At 43.7% G+C, this 24,323-nt stretch overlaps 1 protein-coding gene across 1 annotated transcript; it reads right to left on the bottom strand.

Moving 5' to 3' along the window:
- Window positions 1-885: 885 nt before the first annotated feature.
- znf408 (zinc finger protein 408) lies at window positions 886-24,323 on the bottom strand. Its single transcript, XM_068046823.1, has 7 exons — window positions 24,227-24,323; window positions 22,503-22,599; window positions 18,688-18,962; window positions 17,749-17,822; window positions 15,586-15,782; window positions 10,123-11,085; window positions 886-3,198 (listed from the first exon to the last, which is right to left on the bottom strand). The coding sequence occupies exons 2-7, from the start codon at window positions 22,582-22,584 to the stop codon at window positions 1,928-1,930; spliced, it is 2,862 nt and encodes a 953-aa protein (XP_067902924.1). The 5' UTR covers window positions 22,585-22,599; window positions 24,227-24,323; the 3' UTR covers window positions 886-1,927.

Below are 24,323 nucleotides of genomic sequence, written 5' to 3'. Positions count from 1 at the left end.
ATATTAATGATTTGGACTTAAATGTGGGAGGCATGACTGGGAAATTTGCTGATGACACAAAAATTGGCTGTGTAGTTGACAGTGAATAGGATAGCTGTAGACTCCAGAATGATATCTATGGTTTGGTTGAATGGGCGGAAAAGTGGCAAATGGAATTCAATCCAAATAACTGTGAGGTAATGCATTTGGGAAGGGCAAATAAAGCGAAGGAATACACAATATACGGGAAGATATTGAGAAAGGTAGAAGTAGTGAGAGAGACCTTGGAGTGCATGTCCACAGGTCCCTGAAGATGGTAGGATAGGTAGAGTGAAGAAGGCATATGGAATGCTTTCCTTTATTGGCTGAGGTATAGAATACAAAAGCAGGGATGTAATATTGGAACTGTATAAAACGCTGGTTAGGCCACAGCTGGAGTATTGCGTATAGTTCTGGTCACCACATTATAGAAAGGACATAATTGCTCTGGAGTGTGCAGGGGAGATTTACAAGAATATTGCCAGGGCACAAAAGTTGCAGCTATGAGGAGAGATTGTATAGGCTGGGGCTGTTTTCCTTAGAACAGAGGAGGCTCAGGGGTGACTTAAATTGAGGTGTACAAAATTATGAGGCCTAGATATAGTAGACAGGAAGGACCTGTTTCCCCTAGAGGTCACTTACCAGGGGGCACAGATTTAAGGTGATTGGTAGAAGGATTAGAGGGCGCATGAGGAAAAACTTTTTCACCAGAGGGTGGTGGGTGTCTGGAATGCACTGGAATTCTTTTAAAAGGATTCTGGACATGCAACTGAAGTGCTGTAACCTGCAAGGCTATGGACCAGGCGCTGGAAAGTGTTTTAGTTTAGTTTAGAGATACAGCACTGAAACAGGCCCTTCGGCCCACCGGGTCTATGCCGACCATCAACCACCCATTTATACTAATCCTACACTAATTCCATATTCCTACCACATCCCCACCTGTCCCTATATTTCCCTACCACCTACCTATACTAGGGGCAATTGCTAATGGCCAATTTACCTATCAACCTGCAAGTCTTTAGGCATGTGGGAGGAAACCGGAGCACCCGGAGGAAACCCACGCAGACACAGGGAGAACTTGCAAACTCCACACAGGGATTAGATTGGGTGGCTAGTTTTTTTTCTCAGCCGGCACAGATGCGACTGGCTAAATGGCCTCCTTCTGTGCCGTAATTTTTCTATGGCTCTAAAATCATTTCAGCAGCTCAGTTCAACAAAACTGCATTTTGGAGATTTTCCGCCCCCCAGTGTTATGAAAGAGACAGACGACCAATGCATTCCTTGCAAATGACAATGATTTTCACATTGAAGGGTTAACAATTGTGATGTGTTTGCTACAAGCTTAGATTGATGATTTACAGGTCACGACCAAGAAATAACCACTATTTATTTAATATCTAGCTATTTGTGATTGGATTGCAACATTGAAATCTTTGCAGATTTGTCAAGAGGTGGCTGGTCCAACTGCTTTTGCCCTTACAGCTGTTAACACTTAGCATCTGTTTCGTATTGATACCCCAGGAAACCTGCTAGCACTCTAGTGAGTTTGGCAACCATCTCTGGCAACACTCCCAATCTATGTTCTCATACATGCTCATTATCAAGCACAACCCTTAACTATGGAACTGGATTATAAATAAATCCATTGTAAATAAAAACAGAATCACGACTTACGAAATTGCACCTGCAAAAAAATTTGAGAGAGTTGAGCACAAAGATGTGACTTCCAGAGTCTACACGGTCATATCTATCTAGAAATGGGTAATTCTGGTAAGGCAAACCAGTCACACTGCAGAAAGGTCTGTTACTGTGGGCAAGATCTAAAAATGTGATATATCAGATTCCCAAATGCAAGAAACACATTTTAATACAAAGTCAGACACGTTAATAAAGATGCCATTATTGAAGTTCAACTGCCAGTTGATATCTCTACAATCTCAGCAACAGTATTAAACCCAATATCCTCCTCAATAACAACAGCATTGTTGGCCAATTTCTCCTGCTCTACAACAACACAATTTCTGGCCGTAACTCGTTCTCTATAATTCTCAGTGTCCGGAATAATTATTTCTATAATATCTTCATTGAGAGGTTGCTGATTTCCAGCCAGGGCCTGAGCAACCATGTCTTGCGAGGGGTCTCCAACCATTCCTTCAGTCTCCAGCATTACATTATGTTCCATCTGCTGGAATGTAACGCTGGGTTCACCTGAGCTCCGGCCATCAGCACTTAGAGGCACATTCTCCTTGTGTTCTGCGCTAGGGATTTCCACCATTTCAATGGTGTGCACATATAGGTTTAAAACTACACTTTCGTTTCCACCTGAGTCACCACTCTCTTGGCTGACAGTGTTTAAGCCGACTTTCCTAACTCGCTTTGGCGTCAAAGAAAGAGTTTTGCTCTCAGAGCTTTCTTTTTCCAGAGAAGCGATGGCTTCTGCCACCTCCCCTAAGCTCCGCACTTCACTTTTCTTGTGGGATGCCCTGTGTCTCTTTAAGCTTTGGGTCATTGTGTACCCCTTGCCACATATATCACATTTAAACGGCTTTTCAGTCAAGTGGATTCTCTGGTGCCTGCGAAGCTTGGTAGCAAGGGTATATGCCTTCCCACACTGATCACATTTAAAGGGTCTCTCTCCTGTGTGCAGGCGTTCATGAGCTCTGAAAGTGTGTGGATCCCTCAACGTTTTCCCACATATTGTACAGAGGTAGACCTCCCCAGTGTGTGAAATCCGGTGCCTCCGTAATTCAGGCAACTGGGAGAAGAACTCTCCGCAGTCCTCGCATTTATACGGTTTCTCCCCGGTGTGGATTCGTTGGTGGCCCCGGAGATTGCCAATCTGCCTGAAGGCTTTGCCACAGTACGTGCAAGTGAATGGCTTTTCGCCTGTGTGAAGCCTCATGTGGTTCTTCAGCGAGCCCGGGTTAGCCAGCTCCTTGTCACACACACTGCAGCGGCAGGCCCGTGGATTGCCAAGGTTCATGGCCTTGAGACGGTGGAGTTTCTTGTGAATTCGGAGGGATGGTGGCCTGGCAAATGCCTTTCCACACTCATTGCATACAAATGGGCGTTCCCCTGAATGCACCCGCTCATGCTCTCGGAGATCCCGCTTCAATGCATAGGCCTTGTCACACTGCTGACATTTGAATGGCCGCTCGCCTCTATGCAGCATCTGGTGGGCTATAAAAACATACTGTTAGAAGACTTTAAAACAGCAAACATTCTGTGTAGAATAACACAGCAAACAATGCATGCCAGTCAGTTAGTTCTTGGCCATGACTCTTGAGTGAATGGATCTCTTACCTTAGAAAAACAAGCATGCTTTCTGTCCATTTTAGCCCTCAATTTTCCATTAATAATAATCTTCTGTGGGGCAGTATAGTGCTGCAGCATGTTGGAAGGTGCATGGAGACCATGAACTCACATCCTTAACTCTCTATATGTTACCAAAGTTGCGTATGAGAACCTGGGTTAAACAGTTCATGATGAGCGAGCCTGGTATATACTGGACTTGCCATCTAGATCACTGTGGTGGCTGGCAAGAAGCAAGCTGCTCCTGCACCACGCTGAAAGCAGGTATCAGTCATACAGCTGTTGATGAAGCTCAGACTCAGAATAATGACTGCTGGGCAATGTTACTTGGGAGGCCTGGTATTAGAACATGTACTCATATGGTCAGGGTTCAGTGCCTATCTGAATCAACCAAGGAGAGGAAATGAAGCTCCACAGTGGCGGAATCAATCTTCTATGGGGCATGGTATGTGTTCATGCCATTGTCACAGCAACGTTGCCAATGCACTCATACATTTCACTAAGTTGTGCTGCTCACCACGTCACCTGTGAGAAACTCCTGGAACCTGCTATTTGCCTAATGAGCGCACAGTTACTTAGCTAATGAACAATGAGTGGCTATCCTTTCTCGAGGCAGGAGAAGGAAAATAATTGGGGGCTTCTTTTGGTTCAGATGTCTCCAAAATGGCATTCCTAGTGAGCAAGTTCAGAACCAAGTCTGTGACATACACAATAATCTCACACCCGAGTCAGGTAGGTGAACAATGCTCCAGCTACTGTTAATGGGTCAGACTTGTGAAAGGAAGCTCGAATTCTATCCACGTGTTTCCAGATAACCCTCCAGTGAACACCAGAGGAGTAGGGTGTTTCTAGCAAAATGAGCAGCAGGAAGCTTACCAGCGGTCTGTTCTGGTGGGCTGCATAGTTTTCATAGGTTAAACTCCAGCAGCGTCCCTACCCATAGTTGTGTTCCCTAAGCCCCGGCATTACCAACCTGCACCTAAGCTCTCTGGATTTAGTTAAGTGGAATATGTCTACGGGAAGAGAGTTTGCACTGTATATCAAGCAAACAGAAACCTATCTGCATAGATTTGTGAGGTTTGGAAAGACTTCTGCACAAATCAGACACATAGTTGATCAAATCAAAATGTGCAAGTTAACAATTTCCTAGCAGACAGGGCTAACAGATGGCCAGCCAATCTTCAATTGGACACTAGGACTATAAAGTTAGAGGAACTAACAGTGAGGTAAATCATGGATGCAGGCTTGAGTCCATAGCGCAGTTTGTTGGTATATCGTGTGTGGATCCACTGCCCAGATCTTAACATGTAAATGTCACCAAAACCACCATTTCTGACACCACTTTTCAAAATCCAGCCAAATACATAAGTAAATACAATGGCAATCATAGAAGCATTTACAATTTCAGGCCAACCAAGTAGAGGAAGCTGAAGGTTGGGGTCTGGACTAAAGGCCTCCTCAGGTCTGAAAAGAAAACCCCACCTGAACCCGACAGAACCACATCAGACCCGAGCCCAACCCAGCCAGAGTCCTTCCATTTTTTTCCCCACGCCCGGCCCGACCCCAACCCGGCCATAGTGCACTCACTGTACATACACTTTTGGATGGAATGGAAGGTAGCTGCAGCATGAGCACGATGACGTCATAGAGACGCTCACTGTGCAGACTCAGAGTCTGTGGAGTCTGGATGCACGTTTCCCTCTGACGTCCCAGCCTCCCAGCTCAGATAGGCTTTTCAAACTTTGACATAGTACTGTGTCCCCAACCCGGACCCGGCCCGACCCGAGCCCGAAAGCCGGACCCGGAAGAGCGACCCGACCCGAACCAGACACATATCGTCGGGTCCCATCAGATTTGGGTCGGGTAGCAGGCCTTTCGTCTGGACACCAAAGAGAGAAAATCTCAACCTTTCCACTCTTGGCCTGAACTCATGGTGGCATTGACAGAAGCCATGGCTCAGATCAGTCCACATTTCCTCTCAGCTGCAGAATGATGGGGATGGCAGTGGAGATAAAGGAAGAAGTAAAATATGAAGACAAAATAGGGAAAGCTGATCAAATATCACTTCACACTGAAACAGCCACCTTGTTCTGATGAAGGATCACTGACCTGAAACATTAACTCTGCTTCTCTCTCCACAGATGCTGCCAGACCTGAGTATTTCCCGCATTTCTTGTTTTTATTTCAGATTTCCAGCATCTGCAGTATTTTGCTTTTATTACCTTGTTAGGATACTTAGCTAACAACGAAAAGACATAAAAAGTTTGATGGCCATCTCAATTTATGACCAAAGAGAAAACCTGGGAAAGGGATTGCTGTTCCACTTTGTTCAACCAAAGATAGCATCAAGTACTCAAGAATATAGCCCTCACACTCCTTTGCCCCAACAGACCTCATCCCAAGCTCAGAGCAGCACATCCTAGTGACAATTTCATTTGCCATATCAGCCATCTTTGCAACTAATTACCACTCTCAGGGCACAAACAATTGATTCACAAATACTATGTAATGGTGTTGAGACTGCTAAACTTATTTTGCTTACAACCCTTATAGGTTCTTCCCCACCCGGCTCCCACAGAAAGTGCCCAGAGCATTAAAGGCAATGTACAAGTTTTTGTTATAGATATTAGAAAGGAGAGATACAAGGACAGAGTGCTAACCCAGATGTCTGCCAGAATCTTTACAGTTTATCTTTTTGCACAGAATACTAAATGTGCGGCTTTAATTGTTAGTGAAAATGCTAAGTTTTTCCCTCAAGCCGTCCATGGGAGATAAGGATTTCATGTGGCACACAATGCAGTGATTGTCCTATTATGAAACATATACAATTTAACATGAAATATCAGCAGCTAAAAGGTGTAAGGACTTAATAACTAAGATAGTTATAACAGAGAGATTATAGTGAGACTACACGTACACAGTTGTACCAAATCACTAGAGAAAAGTCTAAAAGGAATGAACCGGACGGACCACTCGTCATCAACCTAGGCACCAGAAACGATAACGGCACACCCAGTCCTGTCGACCCTGCAATGTCCTCCCTACTAACATCTGGGGACTTGTGTCAAAATTGGGAGAGCTATCCCACAGACTAGTCAAGCAACAGCCCAACATAATCATACTCACGGAATTATACCTTACAATGTCCCAGACACCATTATCACTATTCCTGGGTATGTCCTGTCTCACTGACAGGACAGACCCACCAGAGGCGGTGGCACAGTGCTGTATAGTCATGGGGGAGTTGCCTTGGGAGTCCTCAACATTGACTCTGGACACCAAGAAGTCTCATGGCATCAGTGCAAATACGGGCAAGGAAACCTCATGCTGATTAGCACCTACCGCCCTTCTTTTGATGAATCAGTACTCCTCCATGTCGAACACCACTTAGAGGAAGCACTGGGGGTGGCAACGGCACAGACTATACTCTGCGTGGAGGACTTTAATGTCCATCATCAAGAGTGGCTCGGTAGCACCACGACTGACCAAGCCCTAAAGGACATAGCTGCTAGACTGGGTCTGTGGCAGATGGTGAGGCAGCCAAAGGAGGAAAAAACCTACTTGACCTCATCCTCACCAATTTACCTGTCGCAGATACATTTGTCTATGACAGTATTCGGAGGAGTGACCACCACACAGTCCTTGTGGAGATTAAGTCCCGTCTTCACTTTGAGGATACCCTCCACTGTGTTGTGGGACACTACCACTGTGCTAAATGGGATAGACTTCAAACAGATCTAGCAATGCAAAACTGGGCATCCATGAGGCGCTGTGGGCCATCAGCAGCAGCAGAATTGTATTCAACCACAATCTGTAACCTCATGGCCCAGCATATCTCACACACTGTCAAAAAGCTGGGGGATCAACCCTGGTTCAATGAAGAGTGCAGGAGAGCATGACAGGAGCAACACCAGGTATACCTAAAAATGAGCTGTCAACCTGGTGAAGCTACAACACAGGACTACATGCACACCAAACAGCAGAAGAAGCATGCAATAGACAGAGCTAAGCAATCACACAACCAACAGATCAGATCCAAGCTCTGCAGTCCTGCCACATCCAGTGATGAATAGTGGTGGACAATTAAACAACTAACAGAAGGAGAAGGCTCCACAAATATCCCCATCCTCAATGATGGGGGACCCAGCACATCAGTGCAAAAGATAAGTCTGAAGCATTTACAACCAGCTTCAGCCAGAAGTGCCGAGTGGATGATCCATCTTGGCCTCCTCCTGAGGTTCCCAGCATCACAGATGCAGTCTTCAAACAATTTGATTTACTCTACGTGATATCAAGAAACAGCTGAAAGCACTGGATACTGCAAAGGCTATGGGTCCTGACGACATTCCCGCAATAGTACTGAAGACTTGTGCTCCAGAACTGGCTGTGCCTCTAGCCAAGCTGGTCCAGTACAGCTACAACACTGGCAACTACCTGACAATGTGGAAAATTGCCTAGGCATGTTATGTACACAAAAAGCAGGACAAATCCAACCCAGCCAATTACCACCCCATCAGTCTACTCTCAATCATCAGCAAAGTGATGGAATGTGTCATCAACAGTGCTATCAAGTGGCATTTACTGAGCAATAACCTGCTCAGTGACATTCAGTTTGGGTTCTGCCAGGGCCACTCAGCTCCTGACCTCATTACTGACTGGGTCCAAACTTGGACAAAGATCTGAACTCAAGAGGTGAGCTGAGAGTGACTGCCCTTGACATCAAGGCAGCATTTGACCGAGTGTGGCAAAGAGCCCAAGCAAAACTGGAGTCAACAGGAATTGGGAAGAAAAACTCTCCACTGGCTGGAGTCATACCTAGCACAAAGGAAGATGGTTATGGCTGTAGAGGTCAATCAACTCAGTCCCAGGACATCACTGCAGGAGTTCCTCAGGGTAGTGTCCTAGGCCCAACCATCTTCAGCTGCTTCAATGACCATCCCGCCATCATAAGATCAGAAGTGAGGATGTTCGCTGATGATTGCACCATGTTCAGTAAGTAGCATTCGCGACTCCTCAGATACTGAAGCAGTCCATGTCCATATGCAGCAAAACGTGGAAAACATTCAGGCTTGGGCTGATAAGTGGCAAGTTACATTCGGACCACTCAACTGCCAGGCAATGACCATCTCCAACAAGAGAGAATCCAACCACCTCCCCTTGACAATCAATGGCATTACCATCGCTGAATCCCCCACTATCAACATCCTGGGTGTTGCCATTGACCAGAAATTGAACTGGGCCAGTCATATAAATATGTGGCTACAAGAGCAGGCCAGAGGCTAGGAATTCTATGGTAACTCACCTCCTGACTCCCCAAAGCCTGTCCACCACTTACAAGTCAGCAGTATGACAGAATACTCTCCACTTGCCTGGATGAGTGCAGCTCCAACAACACTCAAGAAACTTGACACCATCCAGGACAAAGCAGCCTACTTGATTGGCACCCCAATCACAACCTTCAACATTCACTCCCTTCACCACTGACACACAGTAACAGTAGTGTGTACCATCTACAAGATGCACTGCAGCAACTCACCAAGGCTCCTTTGACAATACCTTCCAAATCCGTGACCTCAACTACCTAAAAGGACAAGGGCAGCAGATGCATGGGAACACCAACTTCAAGTTCCCCTCCACACACCATCCTGACTTGGAACTATATTGCTGCTCCTTCACTGTCGCTGGGTCAGAATCCTGGAACTCCCTTCCTAACAGCACTGTAGATGTACCTACACCACATGGACTGCAGCAGTTCAAGAAGGCAGCCCACCGCCTTCTCAAGGGCAATTGGGGATGAGCAATAAATGCTGGCCTTGCCAGTGACGCCCACATCCCGTGAAAGAATAAAAAAAATACAGTTGCACTTTCATTTTGGGATTAATTTATGAAAACTGCCAACAACAAAAGGCCCTCAGGGTGTTAGCCATGGCTGAGTGGTAGCACTCCACCAAGGTTAGAAGGTTGTGGTTTCAAGTCCCACTGTAAAGACTTGAACACAAAATGCAGTTTGCCATTTAAGAGCAGTACTGAGACAAAGTTGCAGTAGGAAATGTCATCTTTCAGGTGAAATGTTAAACCAAAGCACCACTTGCCTTCTCAGGTGGATATAGAAGATGCCAAGGCAATGTTTGAAGAGCTAAAACAGATTATCTGATCATTATTTCATTGCTGTTCATGGGATCTTGATGTGTGCTATCGGCTGCCTTGTTTCTTGCATTATACTACAATTGTGACTACAATTCTAAACCTATAAAGTCCTGAGGTCACGAAGGACCTCAAGTTCCATCTCTCTTTCTTTCTCACATTTAAACAGATATGGTGATAAAGAGCAGGTACTTAGCACCGAAGGATGCAGGACTTATCAGCTGATCCTCCATCAGCTACCTTCAGCAGCTATCTAGCTTGTCCAGATTTGGACTGCCAATGATGCAAGAGGACAGCTAGGGCCTCTTCCAGCAAACCCAACTGGCTGCTTATGAAACATCACCCTTGGAGAGATCTGTATGTCAGTCTGCCAAGCCCTCCCAACTGACACGGGAAGCATTATAACAGGAGGCCTGTGAAGGGGGTGGGGAAGAATTTAAAAAATTGCTCAAGTCAGCATCAGTGGATAATGGTCTCTTTTACACAAAACTAGAAGCATTCTCTTGCTTTTCCTCCCTAAAGTCCACTGGTCTACCGTAATAATAAAAGATCAGACACAGAATAATATACATAAATGTCCACTGATCATCAGCTCTCTCTCTGGTGTGAAAATGATCATGATAATTTTGGGTAGTCCCTTTCTAGTACCTTTAAAACTCTCCTCAGAGCTGTAGCTCTTCCCACACTCGTTGCACAGATATGGTTTATGCCCAGTGTGAGTGAACCGATGCTTCTTCAGGTGGCACATCTGGATGAAACCTTTTCCACAGTCATCACACCTGTACCTCCTCTCACTGGGGTCGATCTGGGAACTGTCACGCCGACAAAACTTTGTACCTTCCCCCAATTTGGTTTTAGGTGTGGGTTTGTCCATAGCTCGAATGTGCTGTCCGTTTTCTGCAGATTTTTGTCCCTCCCCCTTTGTGTGTGGTGTGGGCAAATCGCCACCCGATTTCTGTTTTGTTCTGTGATCATCTGGAGACTTTACTTCTGTATTTTGAACGCAGCATTTCTCTTTTGCTTCTTTAGGCTTTTCCTTGTCTCTCAGCATTATTTTCTTCCTCATGTTCTGTTTTGGGGCTTCCTCCTGTGGTACCTGCTGGTTCACTGTTTGTGAATTGAGCCCAGTGTGCATCATTCGAGCTCTCCCACCTGCAGAAGTTCCAAGGCGCTTGCTGCACAATGATGACCTCAAGGTCCTCTCACCAAGTCCAGACTGATTATTTTTCTTCAGCCTTTTGGCCTCAATTGCACTAGCATCTTGTGCCAATTTGTCAATACCAGAGTCATGTAGTTTCTTAGCATCACCTTGTTTGCAGAAGGGGGCTGGGAGCAGCACTTTCTCAATGTTACTGGACCTGTTTAATTTTGGTTGACGTCCCAAGGCAACTCGGCTTGCTGTCTTCTCTGACAACTTATTCTGAGTTTCACGTTTAAGCTGAAGACGCTGTGACCTTTTAACAGGCTGATCTTTTTTCACTATGTTGTTATACACTTGTTCTTTTACAGCTACAGTTGGCTTGGTGCACAGTGGTACAGGCGGAGGAGGCTCAGTTGGCACGTCAACAGCACACGCTGGTGGACTATCCATGGGCTCTTCATCTAGCACATCTGTTAACAAGAGGTCAGAGCATTCAATATAGAAACTTCTCTGTTGCTATGTAACAACAGGTGATCAACTAGCTAACTCAAGTAAAGAAATATACAGTACCAAACCTCCTCCACAGTAAATCTATTGGATTGAAATTATGATCTAAACATTGTATTTAAAAGGGAAGTACACTCTAGAGTATTGATACAGAGATCAGCTGCTTACTGTTAACTTGTTCTTAACGACAATCTTTTGTTAAACTGCTGTTCAGACACACCTTGGAAACAAATATATGTTATACAAGCTCCCCTGAGGGAACTTTTTTTTATTCATTTGTGGGATGTGGGGGTCGCTGGTTAAGCCAGCATTTACTGCCCATCCCTAATTGCCCTTGAACTGAGTGGCTTGCTAGGCCATTTCGGAGGGCATTTAAGAGTCAATCACATTGCTGTGGGTCTGGAGTCACGTTGGTCAGACCAGGTGAGGATGGCAGATTTCCGTCCCTAAAGGATATTAGTGAACCAGATGGGTTTTGACGACAATCGACAAAAGTTTCATGGTCACCATTAGACTTGCTTTTTAATTCCAGGTTTATTAACTGAATTCAGATTTCACCATCTGCCGTGGTGGGATTCAAACCCATGTCCCCAGAGCATTAGCCTGCACTCTGGATTACTAGTCCAGTGACATTACCACTACACCCCTGCCTCCCCAACTTCTTGAATATCAATTGACCGCAATCCATCATCTCCATTCACAATTCTACACAGTGGAAAAGTGAATTCTAAAAGTGGATACTGAGCACCGCATCCAGTGGGAGTGGTGGTACCAGAGATCATGTCATACCTACAAGGAATAACTGAGACAGAGACTCTGCCATTCTTCCAAGGAGGTGGAGTAACTTTGTTAATAAAGGAAGGGATCAGTGCAGTGGTGAGTAGTGATATAGGTGCAATAGATCGTGATGTGGAATCAGTTTGGGTTGAAATAAGGAATAGCAAGGGGAAGAAGTCACGGGTGGGAGTCGTTTATAGGCCCCCGAAGAGTTGCCTCACTGTAGGACAAAGCATAAATTTGGAAATAATGGAGGAGTGTAAGCAGGGCACTACAATTGTCATGGGTGATTTTAACCTGCATATTGACTGGAAAAATCAGATTGGCAGAGATAACATAGAAGACGAATTTGTAGAGTGCATCAGGGATTGTTACTTAAAGCAATACGTTGCAGAACTTACAAGGGAACAGGCTATTTTAGATCTAGTAATGTGTAATGAGGTAGGATTAATAAGAGATATCGTAGTTAAGGATCCTCTAGCAGGTAGCGATCACAACATGGTAGAATTTCAAATTCAGTTTGAGGGTGAGCAACTCGGGTCTCAAACCAGTGTCTTCAACTTAAACAAGGGCAATTACAGAGGTATGAAGAAAGAGTTGTCTAAAGTGGGCTGGGAAAACAGACTAAGGGGAAGGTCAGTGGATGAGCAGTGGCAGACATTTAAGCAGATATTTCATAATGCGCAGCAAAAATTTATCCCGGTCAAAAAGAAGGACTTGATGAGAAGGATGAACCACCCCCATGGTTAACAAAGGCAGTCAAGGAGAGTATCCAATCAAAAACTAAGGCATACAAAGCAGCGAAAACTAGTGGTAAGCCAGAGGATTGGAAATTTTTTTTTTTTTTTAGGAACCAGCAGATGACTAAAAAGCTAATAAAGAGGGAGAAAATTGATTATGAAAGTAAATTAGCAAGAAATATAAAAACAAAACAGCAAGAGCTTCTACAGGTATATAAAAAGAGAGTAGCTAAAGTGAGCATGGGACCCTTGGAAGATGCGACTGGAGAATTGATAACGGGGAACAGGGAAATGGCAGATAATTTAAACCAATATTTTGCATCGGTCTTCACGGTGGAGAACACTATAAACATCCCACAGATATCAGATAAGCAAGGAGCTAATGGGAGGAAAGATCTTGTAACAGTCTCTATTGCGAGGGACAAAGTTGTTCGACAAACTAATAGGAGTAAAGGCAGACAAGTCGCCAGGACCTGATGGCCTGCATCCAAGGGTTTTAAAGGAAGTGGCTGCAGAGATAGTGGAGGCATTGGTCGAAATATTCCAGAACTCCTGTATTTTGAGAGGGTCCCAGTGGATTGGAAAACCGCTAATGTGACGCCCCTGTTCAAGAAGGGAGGGAGACAAAAAGCAGGAAACTATAGGCCAGTCAGCCTAACATCGGTCGTTGGGAAAATGCTAGAGTCCATTATTAAGGAAGAAATAGCAGGACATTTAGAAAAGCTTAACTCAATCAAACAGAGTCAACATGGTTTTGTGAAAGGGAAATCATGTTTGACAAATTTGCTAGAGTTCTTTGAGGATATAACAAGCAGAGTTGATAAAGGGGAACCGGTAGATGTAGTGTATTTGGATTTCCAGAAGGCATTCAATATGGTGCCACATAAAAGATTATTGCACAAGGTAGGAGCTCACGGTATTGTGGGGTAATGTATTAGCATGGATTGAGGATTGGTTAACTCACAGAAGACAGAGAGTCAGCAATAATGGATCTTTTTCAGGTTGGAAAGACGTAACTAGTGGCGGGCCACAAGGATCAGTCCTAGGGCCTCAATTATTTACTATCTATATTAATGACTTGGAGGAGGGGGCAGAGTGGAATATATCCAAATTTGCTGATGATACAAAAATCGGTGGGAGGGCATGCTGTGATGAGAACATAAGAAATCTGCAAGGGGATATAGATAGGTTGAGTAAGTGGGCAGAAACTTGGCAGATGGAGTTTAATGTAGGAAAGCGTGAGGTCATGTACTTTGGTGCAAGAATCAAAAAGCAGACTATTATTTAAATGGAGAGAGACTCCAAAAAAGTGCAGCACAGAGGGATCTGGGTGTTCTTGTGCATGAAACAAAAAATGTTAGCATGCAGATGCAGCAAGTAATTAAGAAGGCAAATGGAATTTTGGCCTTTGTTAGGGGGTTAGAGTTTAAAAATAGGGAAGTCTTGTTACAACTGTACAGGGTGTTGGTAAGGCCGCACCTGGAGTACTGTGTATAGTTTTGGTCCCTGTATTTAAGAAAGGATATACTGGCATTGGAGGCAGTTCAAAAGAGATTCACTAGGCTGATTCCTGGGATGAAGAGGTTGACTTATCAAGAACGGCTGAACAGGTTAGGCCTTTATACATTAGAGTTTAGAAGAATGAGGGGTGATCTTATTGAAACGTACAAGATTCTGAGGGGGCTTGACAGGGTAGATGTTGAGAAGATGTTTCCGCTAGTGGGGGAATCTCGAACTAGGAACACAGTTACAGAATAAGGGGACAATCATTTAAAACTGAGATGCGAAGGAATTTCTTCTCTCAGAGGGTAGTGAATGTCTGGAATTCTCTACCCCAGAGAGTTGTGGAGGCTAGATCCCTGAAAGTATTTAAAGAGGCGGTAGATAGATTTTTGAAATATTGGGGAGTTGAGGGCTATGAGGAGCTGGCACGAAAGAGGAGTTGAGGTCTGGGGCAGATCAGCCATGTTCTTATTGAATGGCAGGGCAGGCTTGAGGGGCCAAATGGCCTACTCCTGCTCCTATTTCTTATGTCCTAAGGGTGGAACATAGAAAGAGGCCATTCAGCCCCTCAAGCGTATCCAGTCATTCAGTTAGATCACGGCTGATCTGTACCTCAGCTTCATTTACTCATCTTTGATCCATATGCCCTAATTCCATTTAACCATCAAAAATCTATCAATCTCAGTCTTGAAAGTTAAAACTGACCCAGCATCTACAGCCTTCTGGAGACAGAGTTCTAGATTTCTACTACCCTTTGTATGAAAAGTGACTCCTGATTTCAATTCTGAATAGCCTGGCTCTAATTTTAAGATTATGTCCACTTGTTCTGGATTCCCTGCTAGAGGAAATGGTTTCTCTGTGTCAACCCAATGAAATCCCTTTATCATTTTAAACAGCTCCACTAGATCACCCTTCAAACTTTTAAACTCAATGGAATAAAACACAAATTTATTCCCTCATTATTTAATTCAAGAATGGCAGAACCAGAGACTGTGGCTTACTTACTAGAAGTGTTTGGACCACAATCTGTGCCCTATTATGCAAGAATGGTGGGACAAGAGACTGCTCCCTATTTACTGGGAGTGGTAGAAACGGAGAATGTATTCTATCTACTGGGAATGGTGCAGATTGCAACCTAACCATTAGAATTAGTGAAAACAGAAATTGTGCCCTATGTACCGGGAGTGAATGAACCAGACACTATGTCCATAGCTCAGTGTAGAGGGGTTGCAGTCAACAGGGTCTAGTCTCTGCATTACCACTCCCAGTGAACAGCATTACTAACCATAGTTCAACTAAATAGAGCTCTAGAAGATAGTGGCACCAATTATCTACGTGGAGCTTTAGAAGCAGAACCTGCACTCCATCTACCCAGAATTATGGAAACATAAACTGCATGGCATCTACATGAACGTATGGAAGCAGACTGCATACCACATTTACCTGTGCGAACTTCGACTGTCTCAGTGTCCTTGTGTGCATTGTTTATTTCCTGTATTACTTGAACTTGATTCTCCTCTGGCCATAAGAGGAGTTCTTGGCCCAGTTCTATAGTTTTACAGACCCTGTAGTAGATCTTTCCATAAAACTGGAAAATGACTGCATTGCTTTCCTCTTTTGTTTTTGCCTTGTTTGCATATCTAGATAAAAAAAAAAGACTCAAATGTTTTATTACACAACTGTAGCTGAGGCTGGGAGATTCTGCAGACACTTTTTGTAACAGCTGTCCACTTGACCAACTCAAAGCTCAGTTTATTGAACTATGTTAGAAATGTATTATAATCGATTTAAAATGCCCACACTGCACTCCTGGCACTGATGCAAAACAAAGTGGAGGCACTGAGGCATCTTCTCAGTATGTGAGCTAGGGGGGTGAGGGGAAAGGAAGGAATTGCACTGAGGAGAAAAAAAAATGAGGTCTTTTACACCAAAATATCACAAGTGAAATGGAACTTTCCTACAAATGTATTATTGTGTGTGATTTATATGTGTATATATTGCACACAGGAATGAAGTCCATAGGACAGTTGTAATTCATTAGAGTTTTGCTTTCACAATTTTTGATGCTACCTGAACCTCCCAAATTAGATTCAGCCTGTAATAATTCTCCAGCATCCTCCAATACATTTGAATCACTTATTGGAATTCCACATTTTGGAATTGCTCCTGTGTATCCCACTTCTGAGATCAGACTAGGGTGCAATATTTACATTTTTTTTTTAAAGAGTAGATCAGCAGAAATTTCTGCATGCAAAAAAGTCATGCTGGAAATGTTATTAGAGACCTTTTCTAAAGTTGACTTGTTAAAAAATATTAAAATACTAGAATGATCTTATAAGAAAAATGACTAATTTACAGATGATCTGCCATGGGTCATGAAAAGGACAGAAAATGGTAGGAGTGAGTAAAGGCCAATTTTGACCTTTTCAGGTTTTTTTTAAGAGATACAGCACTGAAACAGGCCCTTCGGCCCACCAAGTCTGCCGACCATCAACCACCCATTTTATACTAATCCTACATTAATCCCATATTCCCGACCACATCCCCACCATTCTCTTACCACCTACCTACACTAGGGGCAATTTACAATGGCCAGTTTACCTATCAACCTGCAAGTCTTTGGCTGTGGGAGGAAACCGGAGCACCCGGAGGAAACCCACCCGGTCACAGGGAGAACTTGCAAACTCCACACAGGCAGTACCCAGAATTGAATCCGGGTCGCTGGAGCTGTGAGGCTGCAGTGCTAACCACTGCGCCACTGTGCCGCCCCAGATTATTTTCACCTGTTCAGCTCCTTGCATCTTTACTGAAATGGAGTATCCTTGCACTCTGTGCATGGAGGATGAGTCCTTTTGGGGTAGGGTGTATGTGGGGCAATGGGATTAACTCAAGATAAAGTGTTTGAAATAAATGTGTTTTATCCCTTTTCAGCAAGCAATGTTACAGCATTGACTTGTTCTCACATTTGCAAAGGGAAGGAGAATTAAGAAAGGAAAGAGAATGGAATAGATCCAACTTGTTCTACTTGATTGAGCCTTGGCACCAATAACAACTGTGGAGGAGTCATCAGTCTTTTGAGACTATTTGATGATGCTGAGACGGCGATGCAGGTACGGTGACTAGTCACTAATAAAATCACAGCACTACTATCTTACTGGGCCAGTTGACTTTGTTGTGCTGCAGCTAGTCATTTCTAATTCCTCTAATGATTTTAAAACTGTGAATACCAAATTATATTCGTAAAAGAGCATGTACCTGGTTTCAGCAGATAAAAATATTAGTAGGTATTTGAATTCCTCTATTGTTAGGAGAGCACCCTAATATTGGAGACAATTATTTTATTGGATGTCTTCAGATGTTTTGAGCAGTGACTCACTATGCTTCTGTAGGTCAAGGTGCCAGCATACAGACTTCACCAGAAAATCAGGTGTTGACCCTCTTTGACCAATACAGGATTTCTGTATTTCAACACTCCCAAATTGAAGGGAGCTGTGGGAGAACACATGGGCCAGCAACACCTATTAGAATTTAGGATAAATCAAAATTTAATAAACACATTTTTGGAGAATTTTTGTTAGTGCCATTTATACATAAAAATAGCATTACCTCATCCAGTTTGAGAGCGATTGGTTGACCCTCTGTGCTTCTGATGATCCTGCTTTTTCACCATTCTCTAGAAGCTGTGGTAACAAAGACAATTAGTCACAGAAGATGGAATAAGGCCGTCTTTCTTTTCAAAAGAAGGAAAGGCACCCAGATTCACAGTGTCTCCGTAGTCCGCCCACCATTGCTGTTTATTAAACTTAAATCATACAAGGGTTGACAGTAGACTGGTAACAAGATGATCTGGCTGGCCTGTTACTTACACTGTACTGTAACTGCGTGCACCTCACTTCTGTGGGAATGTTAACGTTATTTATACTTCACAGGTCTGATAAGTCATAAAAATAGGTGATTTAATAAAGATCACAATTAAACCCACTAGTTCCTTCCTCAAATGCATGCTATAAATCCATCTGTTCAGCAACTATACCCATTTGTTATCTGAAATTCATATTCAAGAACATCCTTGCACCAATCAAGGCACCTTTGGCAGCAGACCCTAATTTTGCTCGCTTGCATGGAGTTATGGAGCTAACCCTACAATTCACTTAGAAAGGAATATTTAGGATGCAGTAGCGATACACTTCATCACTGCCAAGGTGAGCATCATTTTCTCTATCTCCTAATTTGTGTGTCTGGTGGTGGTGGGAGCAGGGGAGGTGGCTATGAATTTGTGCAGCCAATTTCTCGTTGAGCCTGCAGCAACAACTTTTACAAGTCGTAAAACTGCTATGTGAATGACAACCACCAAGGTCTCAATCACACTGATGACTATAGTGATTTTCTTCATTGTTTTTGAGTCTGGAACAGTTGTTTAGAAAATGTGTAAAACATTGCCAATTCAGACTGGTGAATGTTACCACCTATTTTCCACATATATCATGCAGACTTCAGATATTAGAGGACTTCTAGAAAATATAAGTTTACTAACATACTCTGTACCTCCTTCGAAATCAAAGATGCTATTCCAGTTATGTCTTCACATTCCAGTTTTCCTTCGAGAGGCCCAAAGAATACTCCTCTGGGAAGGGCCTTAGAAACACACCAGATGCCCAGCTGGTTTTCCTGAGTCTGGGAAGGTCCTGCTGCCAGACCAGGGGGGAGTGTGTAGAAGGCTCGGCATGGCAACCCAAGCTCCACTGGAGTATCTTTTATAAAAGGTGGCAGGCCGTGCACTGGACATCTATTTTCAAAGAACTCCTGACAGTCCTCACAGACTGAAGAAAAAAAATGAAAGGTAAAATTTACACAACATTTAAGGTTTAAGACCAGCCAGGTGAAGCAACACAGTGCATAAAGCCAAAGAGTTTCACTTGGGATTCTGTCTTGGTGTCAAGTTATCAAACATGGCTAGTTGCTAAGAAGCTGCACACTGAGTCTTTTTTAATACCCCTTTCTGCTTAAGAGCAGCAATGATGAAAGCTGTGTTTAAAGTTGCCCACCCACTCAGGCACAATTCAGTGCATACAACACAAAGTTTCAAAGGGAACAAATGTAGAAGAGTTTATTTTAGTCCAGATCTGATGGTTACCTTTTTTGTAGCTCCAGCTGTTTACTATCTGGTAGCATGTCAGGCTGTACATTGGTGCTGGATGATGCCCCTGCTTCTTCTGCTCCACTTCCTCCCAACCGCCTACTTAAAGTATGTGGTGGAAATAACGAAAAGGCTGCATTGCCAATGGTCACCACCTTCTTTAGTTTCAGTGCTCTGTGAAGTGCCTTAGGACATTTTATTATGTTAAAGGTGCTATAAAAATGCAAGTTGTTGGTGTTGTAGCATTGATCGTTTGGACTTTCCCCCATTCTTTAAATGACTGACACAGTCTCAGAAATATAACATACTGTAACTGTTTTCTTTCCATGTTTTGTTAAGTATTTTCCTGTTTCTTCCAGCCCCACCAAGCAACTCACATTGATGCTGGTGCACACTGTCCCACATGTTTCTTTCCTCCATATTTTGTGCATGATTTAGCACATCAGCATATGTTAAAAATTAGAAGTTTAAACAAATTCAGTAAACATGTTTGAGTAAAATACTTCAACAATGACCACTTGCATTTATATAGAAATCTTCATGTAATAAAACATCCCAAGGTGCTTCACAGCAGCATTATCTAACAAAATTTGACACCAAGCCACATAAGGAGACATCAGGATAAGTGGACAAAAGCTTGATCAAAGAGGTAGAACGAACAAAGAACAGTACAGCACAGGAACAGGCCATTCGGCCCTCCAAGCCTGCACCGATCTTGATGCCTGCCTAAACCATCACCTTCTGCACTTCCGGGGCCCATATCCCTCTATTCCCTTCCTATTCATGTATTTGTCAAGATGTCTCTTAAACGTCGCTATCGTATCTGCTTCCACCACCTCCCCTGGCAGCAAGTTCCAGGCACTCACCACCCTCTGAGTAAAAAACTTGCCTCGCACATCCCCTCTAAACTTTGCCCCTCGCACCATAAACCTATGTCCCCTAGTAACTGACTCTTCCACCCTGGGAAAAAGGTAGGTTTTAAGCAGCATCTTACAGGACATATCCTACATTTCAAACATGCTTCATTGGCTGTAAACCACTTTAGGATGCCCTGAGGTCGTGAAAAGGTGTCATACAAGTGCAATTCTTTCTTTCTGGAGGAGAGGGGGAGGTTTAGGCAGAAAATTCCAGAGTTTAGGGCCTACAGCAGACAGTATGGCCACCAATGGCGAAGCAAAGAAAATCTTCCCAAAAAGTTCATGGGGATATGAACTTTGAGAATAATTCTCAAGGCAGTATATTGTGACAGGGAAACACAAAGCATTTACTTCCTCAAGGGCCTCGTGATTGAATTAGTGCTTTCAATTCTTAAACAAGTCTGTCCACTGAAAGATGAGGTTAAATGGTAGCGGAACTAATCTACGGTCAAAAGGTTGTGTTCCACCAATGAGGTGGCATTTTGAATGAGGAAGTTGGGGGGTGGGGGGGACAACTAAAGGCAAATGGGGCATAGGATTAGAGGGCAGCAAGAATGCAGTGAGGAAAATGAGCCTCAGCTGATCTCTGCCACAATGATACAAAGGCAAAATACTGTGGATGCTGGAAATCTGAAATAGAAACAGAAAATGCTGGAAATACTCAGCACCCCTGGCAGCATCTGTGGAGAAAGAAACAGAGTTGTTACCTGAAACGTTAACTCTGTTTCTTTCTCCACAGATGCTGCCAGACCTGTTGAGCATTTCCAGCATTTTCTGTTTTTATTTCTGCCACATTGATGTTGGAAGGAACCAAGCAAAGGATAAGGACAAAAGTCCCAATCCCTTGGCCATTATTAGGACCCTCTTACCATGCAGCTCAGAGCAGCACCGACATTAATTGAAGAAACAAGGAACTTGCATTTACCTGCCCTAGATACAATGATATTGTATTTAGCCAATCCTAACTTATCATAACATCAGGCTTTACACTTGTAAAGTATCACTGTTGTAATGTAGGAAATGCAGCAGCCAATTTGCACACATCCAGCTCCCTCGAACAGCAATGTTTCAAAGACCAAATAATCTGTTTTAGTATATGTTGGTTAAGGGATAGATATTGACCAAGACACCAGGCAGAGGAACCCACTCATCTTCAAAATAGTGTCAAGGGATCTTTTACATCCACCTGAGAGGGTAGACATGGCCTCATTTAATGTTTTATCTAAAAGAACAGCACCTCCAGCAGTGCAGCACTCCCTCAGTAATGTATTGGAGTGTCAGTCTGGATTACATACTTCAGTGTCTGTGGTGGGGCTTGAATCCACAACCTACCAACTCAAGAAACAAGAATACTATCCACTGAGCTAAGGCACACACTGAAGTGCCCACATTCAAAATGTTAACACTTTGCAGCACTTTATGTTTTCCATTTCAGATTTGCAACTTAAATTTATCTTAATGCTGGCGTAGGCCTAACTGGGAAAGGGTTGGCTCATGTGCATGGCAACCGAAGAAAAATATAGGAATTCAAAGCTCAGTTTAAAATAATTGCAATGTAGAACATTGACAGGACATGTACTGCACTACCAAGTTTATCTGTTGACGAATTACAAAAAATACACTTCACAGTAATGATTCCACAGCCACTAATTACATTTGCACTGGTAGTTAAAATAAAATGAACCTCAGCCCAACCCCTGATGGTTTAGTGGGTAAGTGCACCATAGGATCTGGCACTAAGTTACACGCATCAGGAAGAGCCAAGCTTTAATCCCTGGCCTCTGTTAATTAAGACAATTCTCAGCAAGTGTGGCACTGAGATCCTGCAATTAGTCTCATTGCCCCAGGTCTAGGGATAAGAAAAACAGGCTGGTTTCTTAGTGAGGAGGTGCTCAGTATATGAGACACAAGGCCTTGCTGTTCATCTCACTCCAGGTGTTCTTCCGTGTTCTGAAGTGCTGATGCCATGGGCACCAGAATGCCTCTCCGAAGATATCATACCTTACGAGTCAGCCTGGAAGTCGAGCGCTGGCAGGGTATTTGGCAGGAGGATATCACAGTCGAGCCCATAATTCTCTGCTACTCAATGTACACACATTAGCCATTCCATCAGGGGCTGCTTGATCACAGGCAGGGGTGAAAACTCGGGCTTATTTTTTCCTCCATGCACTTAGCCAAGAGGCACAAACAGCAGCAGTTCCAACTGTTGCCTTAGCAGAGATCAACTAACTTAGCACAAACTGGGCATTGGACCTCTATCGATAACTTTTTAATTAAAAATAAATTACATACAGGATTTTACTTACACAGCTGCTGCTTGTGATCTGGTGGAATAAGGCCCTCTTCAGTTAGCCTTAGTCCCTCACTTTCTCCATTTACTTGTGGCATTTTTTGGTAACATACCTACAAAGAGAAGTCCTGTTAATTCAAAATTAGCAAAATAAAACAGAACAAATCCTACCTCTATCATTTCCCCCAACAAACCTTGGTTGAATCCTGCCCTAGGTACAATGACATTGTATTTAGCCAATCCTAACCTCTGCCACAGGAAACTACACTCGAACAAAAGAGTTTCATTCAGATCAAACCCTCTCTGGTTAAACCACAGCAATGGGTAAGGGTTAAATGGGGATTTTTATGTGGAGGATGACCCTTGTTCCTGGCTGAAAGATATCACAGTCCACAGCATAGACCACTCCCTCACACAGCAAACGTTATTGAAAACTTACTCATTTCAAGGGAATACATTATATGGAGTTAGCAAGATACAATACATATTACTATACCAGACAATTGCAGCTGTACATAAGGAAACCAAAAACTGTTAGTGAAAGAAGGCGGCAATTTCTAATGTATTTTCTAAAAGAACTAGTCTGACACACTTAGTCCTTAGTGTAGCCACTTGGATTTCAGAAATATATCATGTGCATGTAAAATTTTAATACTCCACTCACTCAAACTGTTAAGGGCATCAACAGCAACTAAACCATTCATATAATATATAGTCTGATTTTGAGTTCCATAACATTCAAGTGAAGTACTGGTGGATACAGAGTGAGGCGAGGTGACAGTACCTCTAAGATGGGTTTCAAGTATACATTGATGCCCAAGAGGAAACCTACGGATTTGTCCCCTCAGAAATTGGAGGGCGGCGCAGTGGTTAGCACCGCAGCTTCACAGATCCAGCGACCCGGGTTCAATTCTGGGTACTGCCTGTGTGAAGTTTGCAAGTTCTCCCTGTGTCTGCGTGGGTTTTCGCCAGGTGCTCCGGTTTCCTCCCACCACCAAAGACTTGCAGTTGATTGGTAAATTGGCCCTCGTAGAGGTCGGAGAATATAGGGACAGGTGGGGATGTTGTAGGAATATGGGATTAGTATAAATGGGTGGTTGATGGTCGGCACACACTCGGTGGGCCTGTTTCAGTGCTGTATCTCTAAAATAAAATAAAGAAAGACAAGATGATTTCTGCATGGTGTGGAGGTGTGGACCCTCAGGCCTATCTCCAAGTTTCAGTGGCAAGGTAAGGGGAAAAGGAGTGGGTGGTGGCCACGTAAACAGAAAGTGTGCAAAAGGCAGATAGAAGGTGAGGAGGAAGCGGGAAGAGGGAGAGACTTACAGCAAAAGATACGGACGGCAGTAGTCGGGAGAGAGAAAGGGAAAACTAGGGATAGGGGGAAACAGAAAGATGAAGGGAGAGAGAGGCAGATAGTTACAGAAGGAAGACATTGTTTGTGTCCATAAGTAACACCACGGGAAGTCATTCAAGTCTGGAAATTAAATATATATTTCGACTGGTATCCCTATTAACCAGATTCAACAGGACTAACGAGGAGCACTGATGTTTTAAATACACACGTGTCAGTGAGAATTGAAACCTATTCATTTTGTATGGAGGAGGCTGTGGGTTTATTCACTGCTCGTTCTGCGGCCTGTGCTGCTGCTGCTCGGACAGGCTCTATTCTTTTAAGATCACAGCTGGTCTCCCCAACTCTCAGATACTTCCCTGTCCCTCCCCTGAGCGCGGTCTGACCTGATTCGTTGTCAAAGGTGGTCAAACTCCATCCCCAGGCTGCAGGCTCTAACAACCCATCCTAAGCCGCTGCGGGACTCCATATGTGGGTGAGCTG

Source organism: Heterodontus francisci, chromosome 14, assembly GCF_036365525.1.
Source record: "Heterodontus francisci isolate sHetFra1 chromosome 14, sHetFra1.hap1, whole genome shotgun sequence".
Classification (NCBI taxonomy): domain Eukaryota; kingdom Metazoa; phylum Chordata; class Chondrichthyes; order Heterodontiformes; family Heterodontidae; genus Heterodontus; species Heterodontus francisci.
This window is presented reverse-complemented; position numbering and strand designations above follow the sequence as displayed.

Coding starts and splice junctions, on each gene's coding strand:
- znf408 (XM_068046823.1), bottom strand. CDS start 22,584: ATGCCACAAGTAAATGGAGAAAGTGAGGGACTAAGGCTAACTGAAGAG. Junction 17,823..18,687: donor CATCTTTGATTTCGAAGGAG/GTACAGAGTATG, acceptor TTGTTACCACAG/CTTCTAGAGAATGGTGAAAA. Junction 11,086..15,585: donor GACAGTCGAAGTTCGCACAG/GTAAATGTGGTA, acceptor TCTTGTTAACAG/ATGTGCTAGATGAAGAGCCC.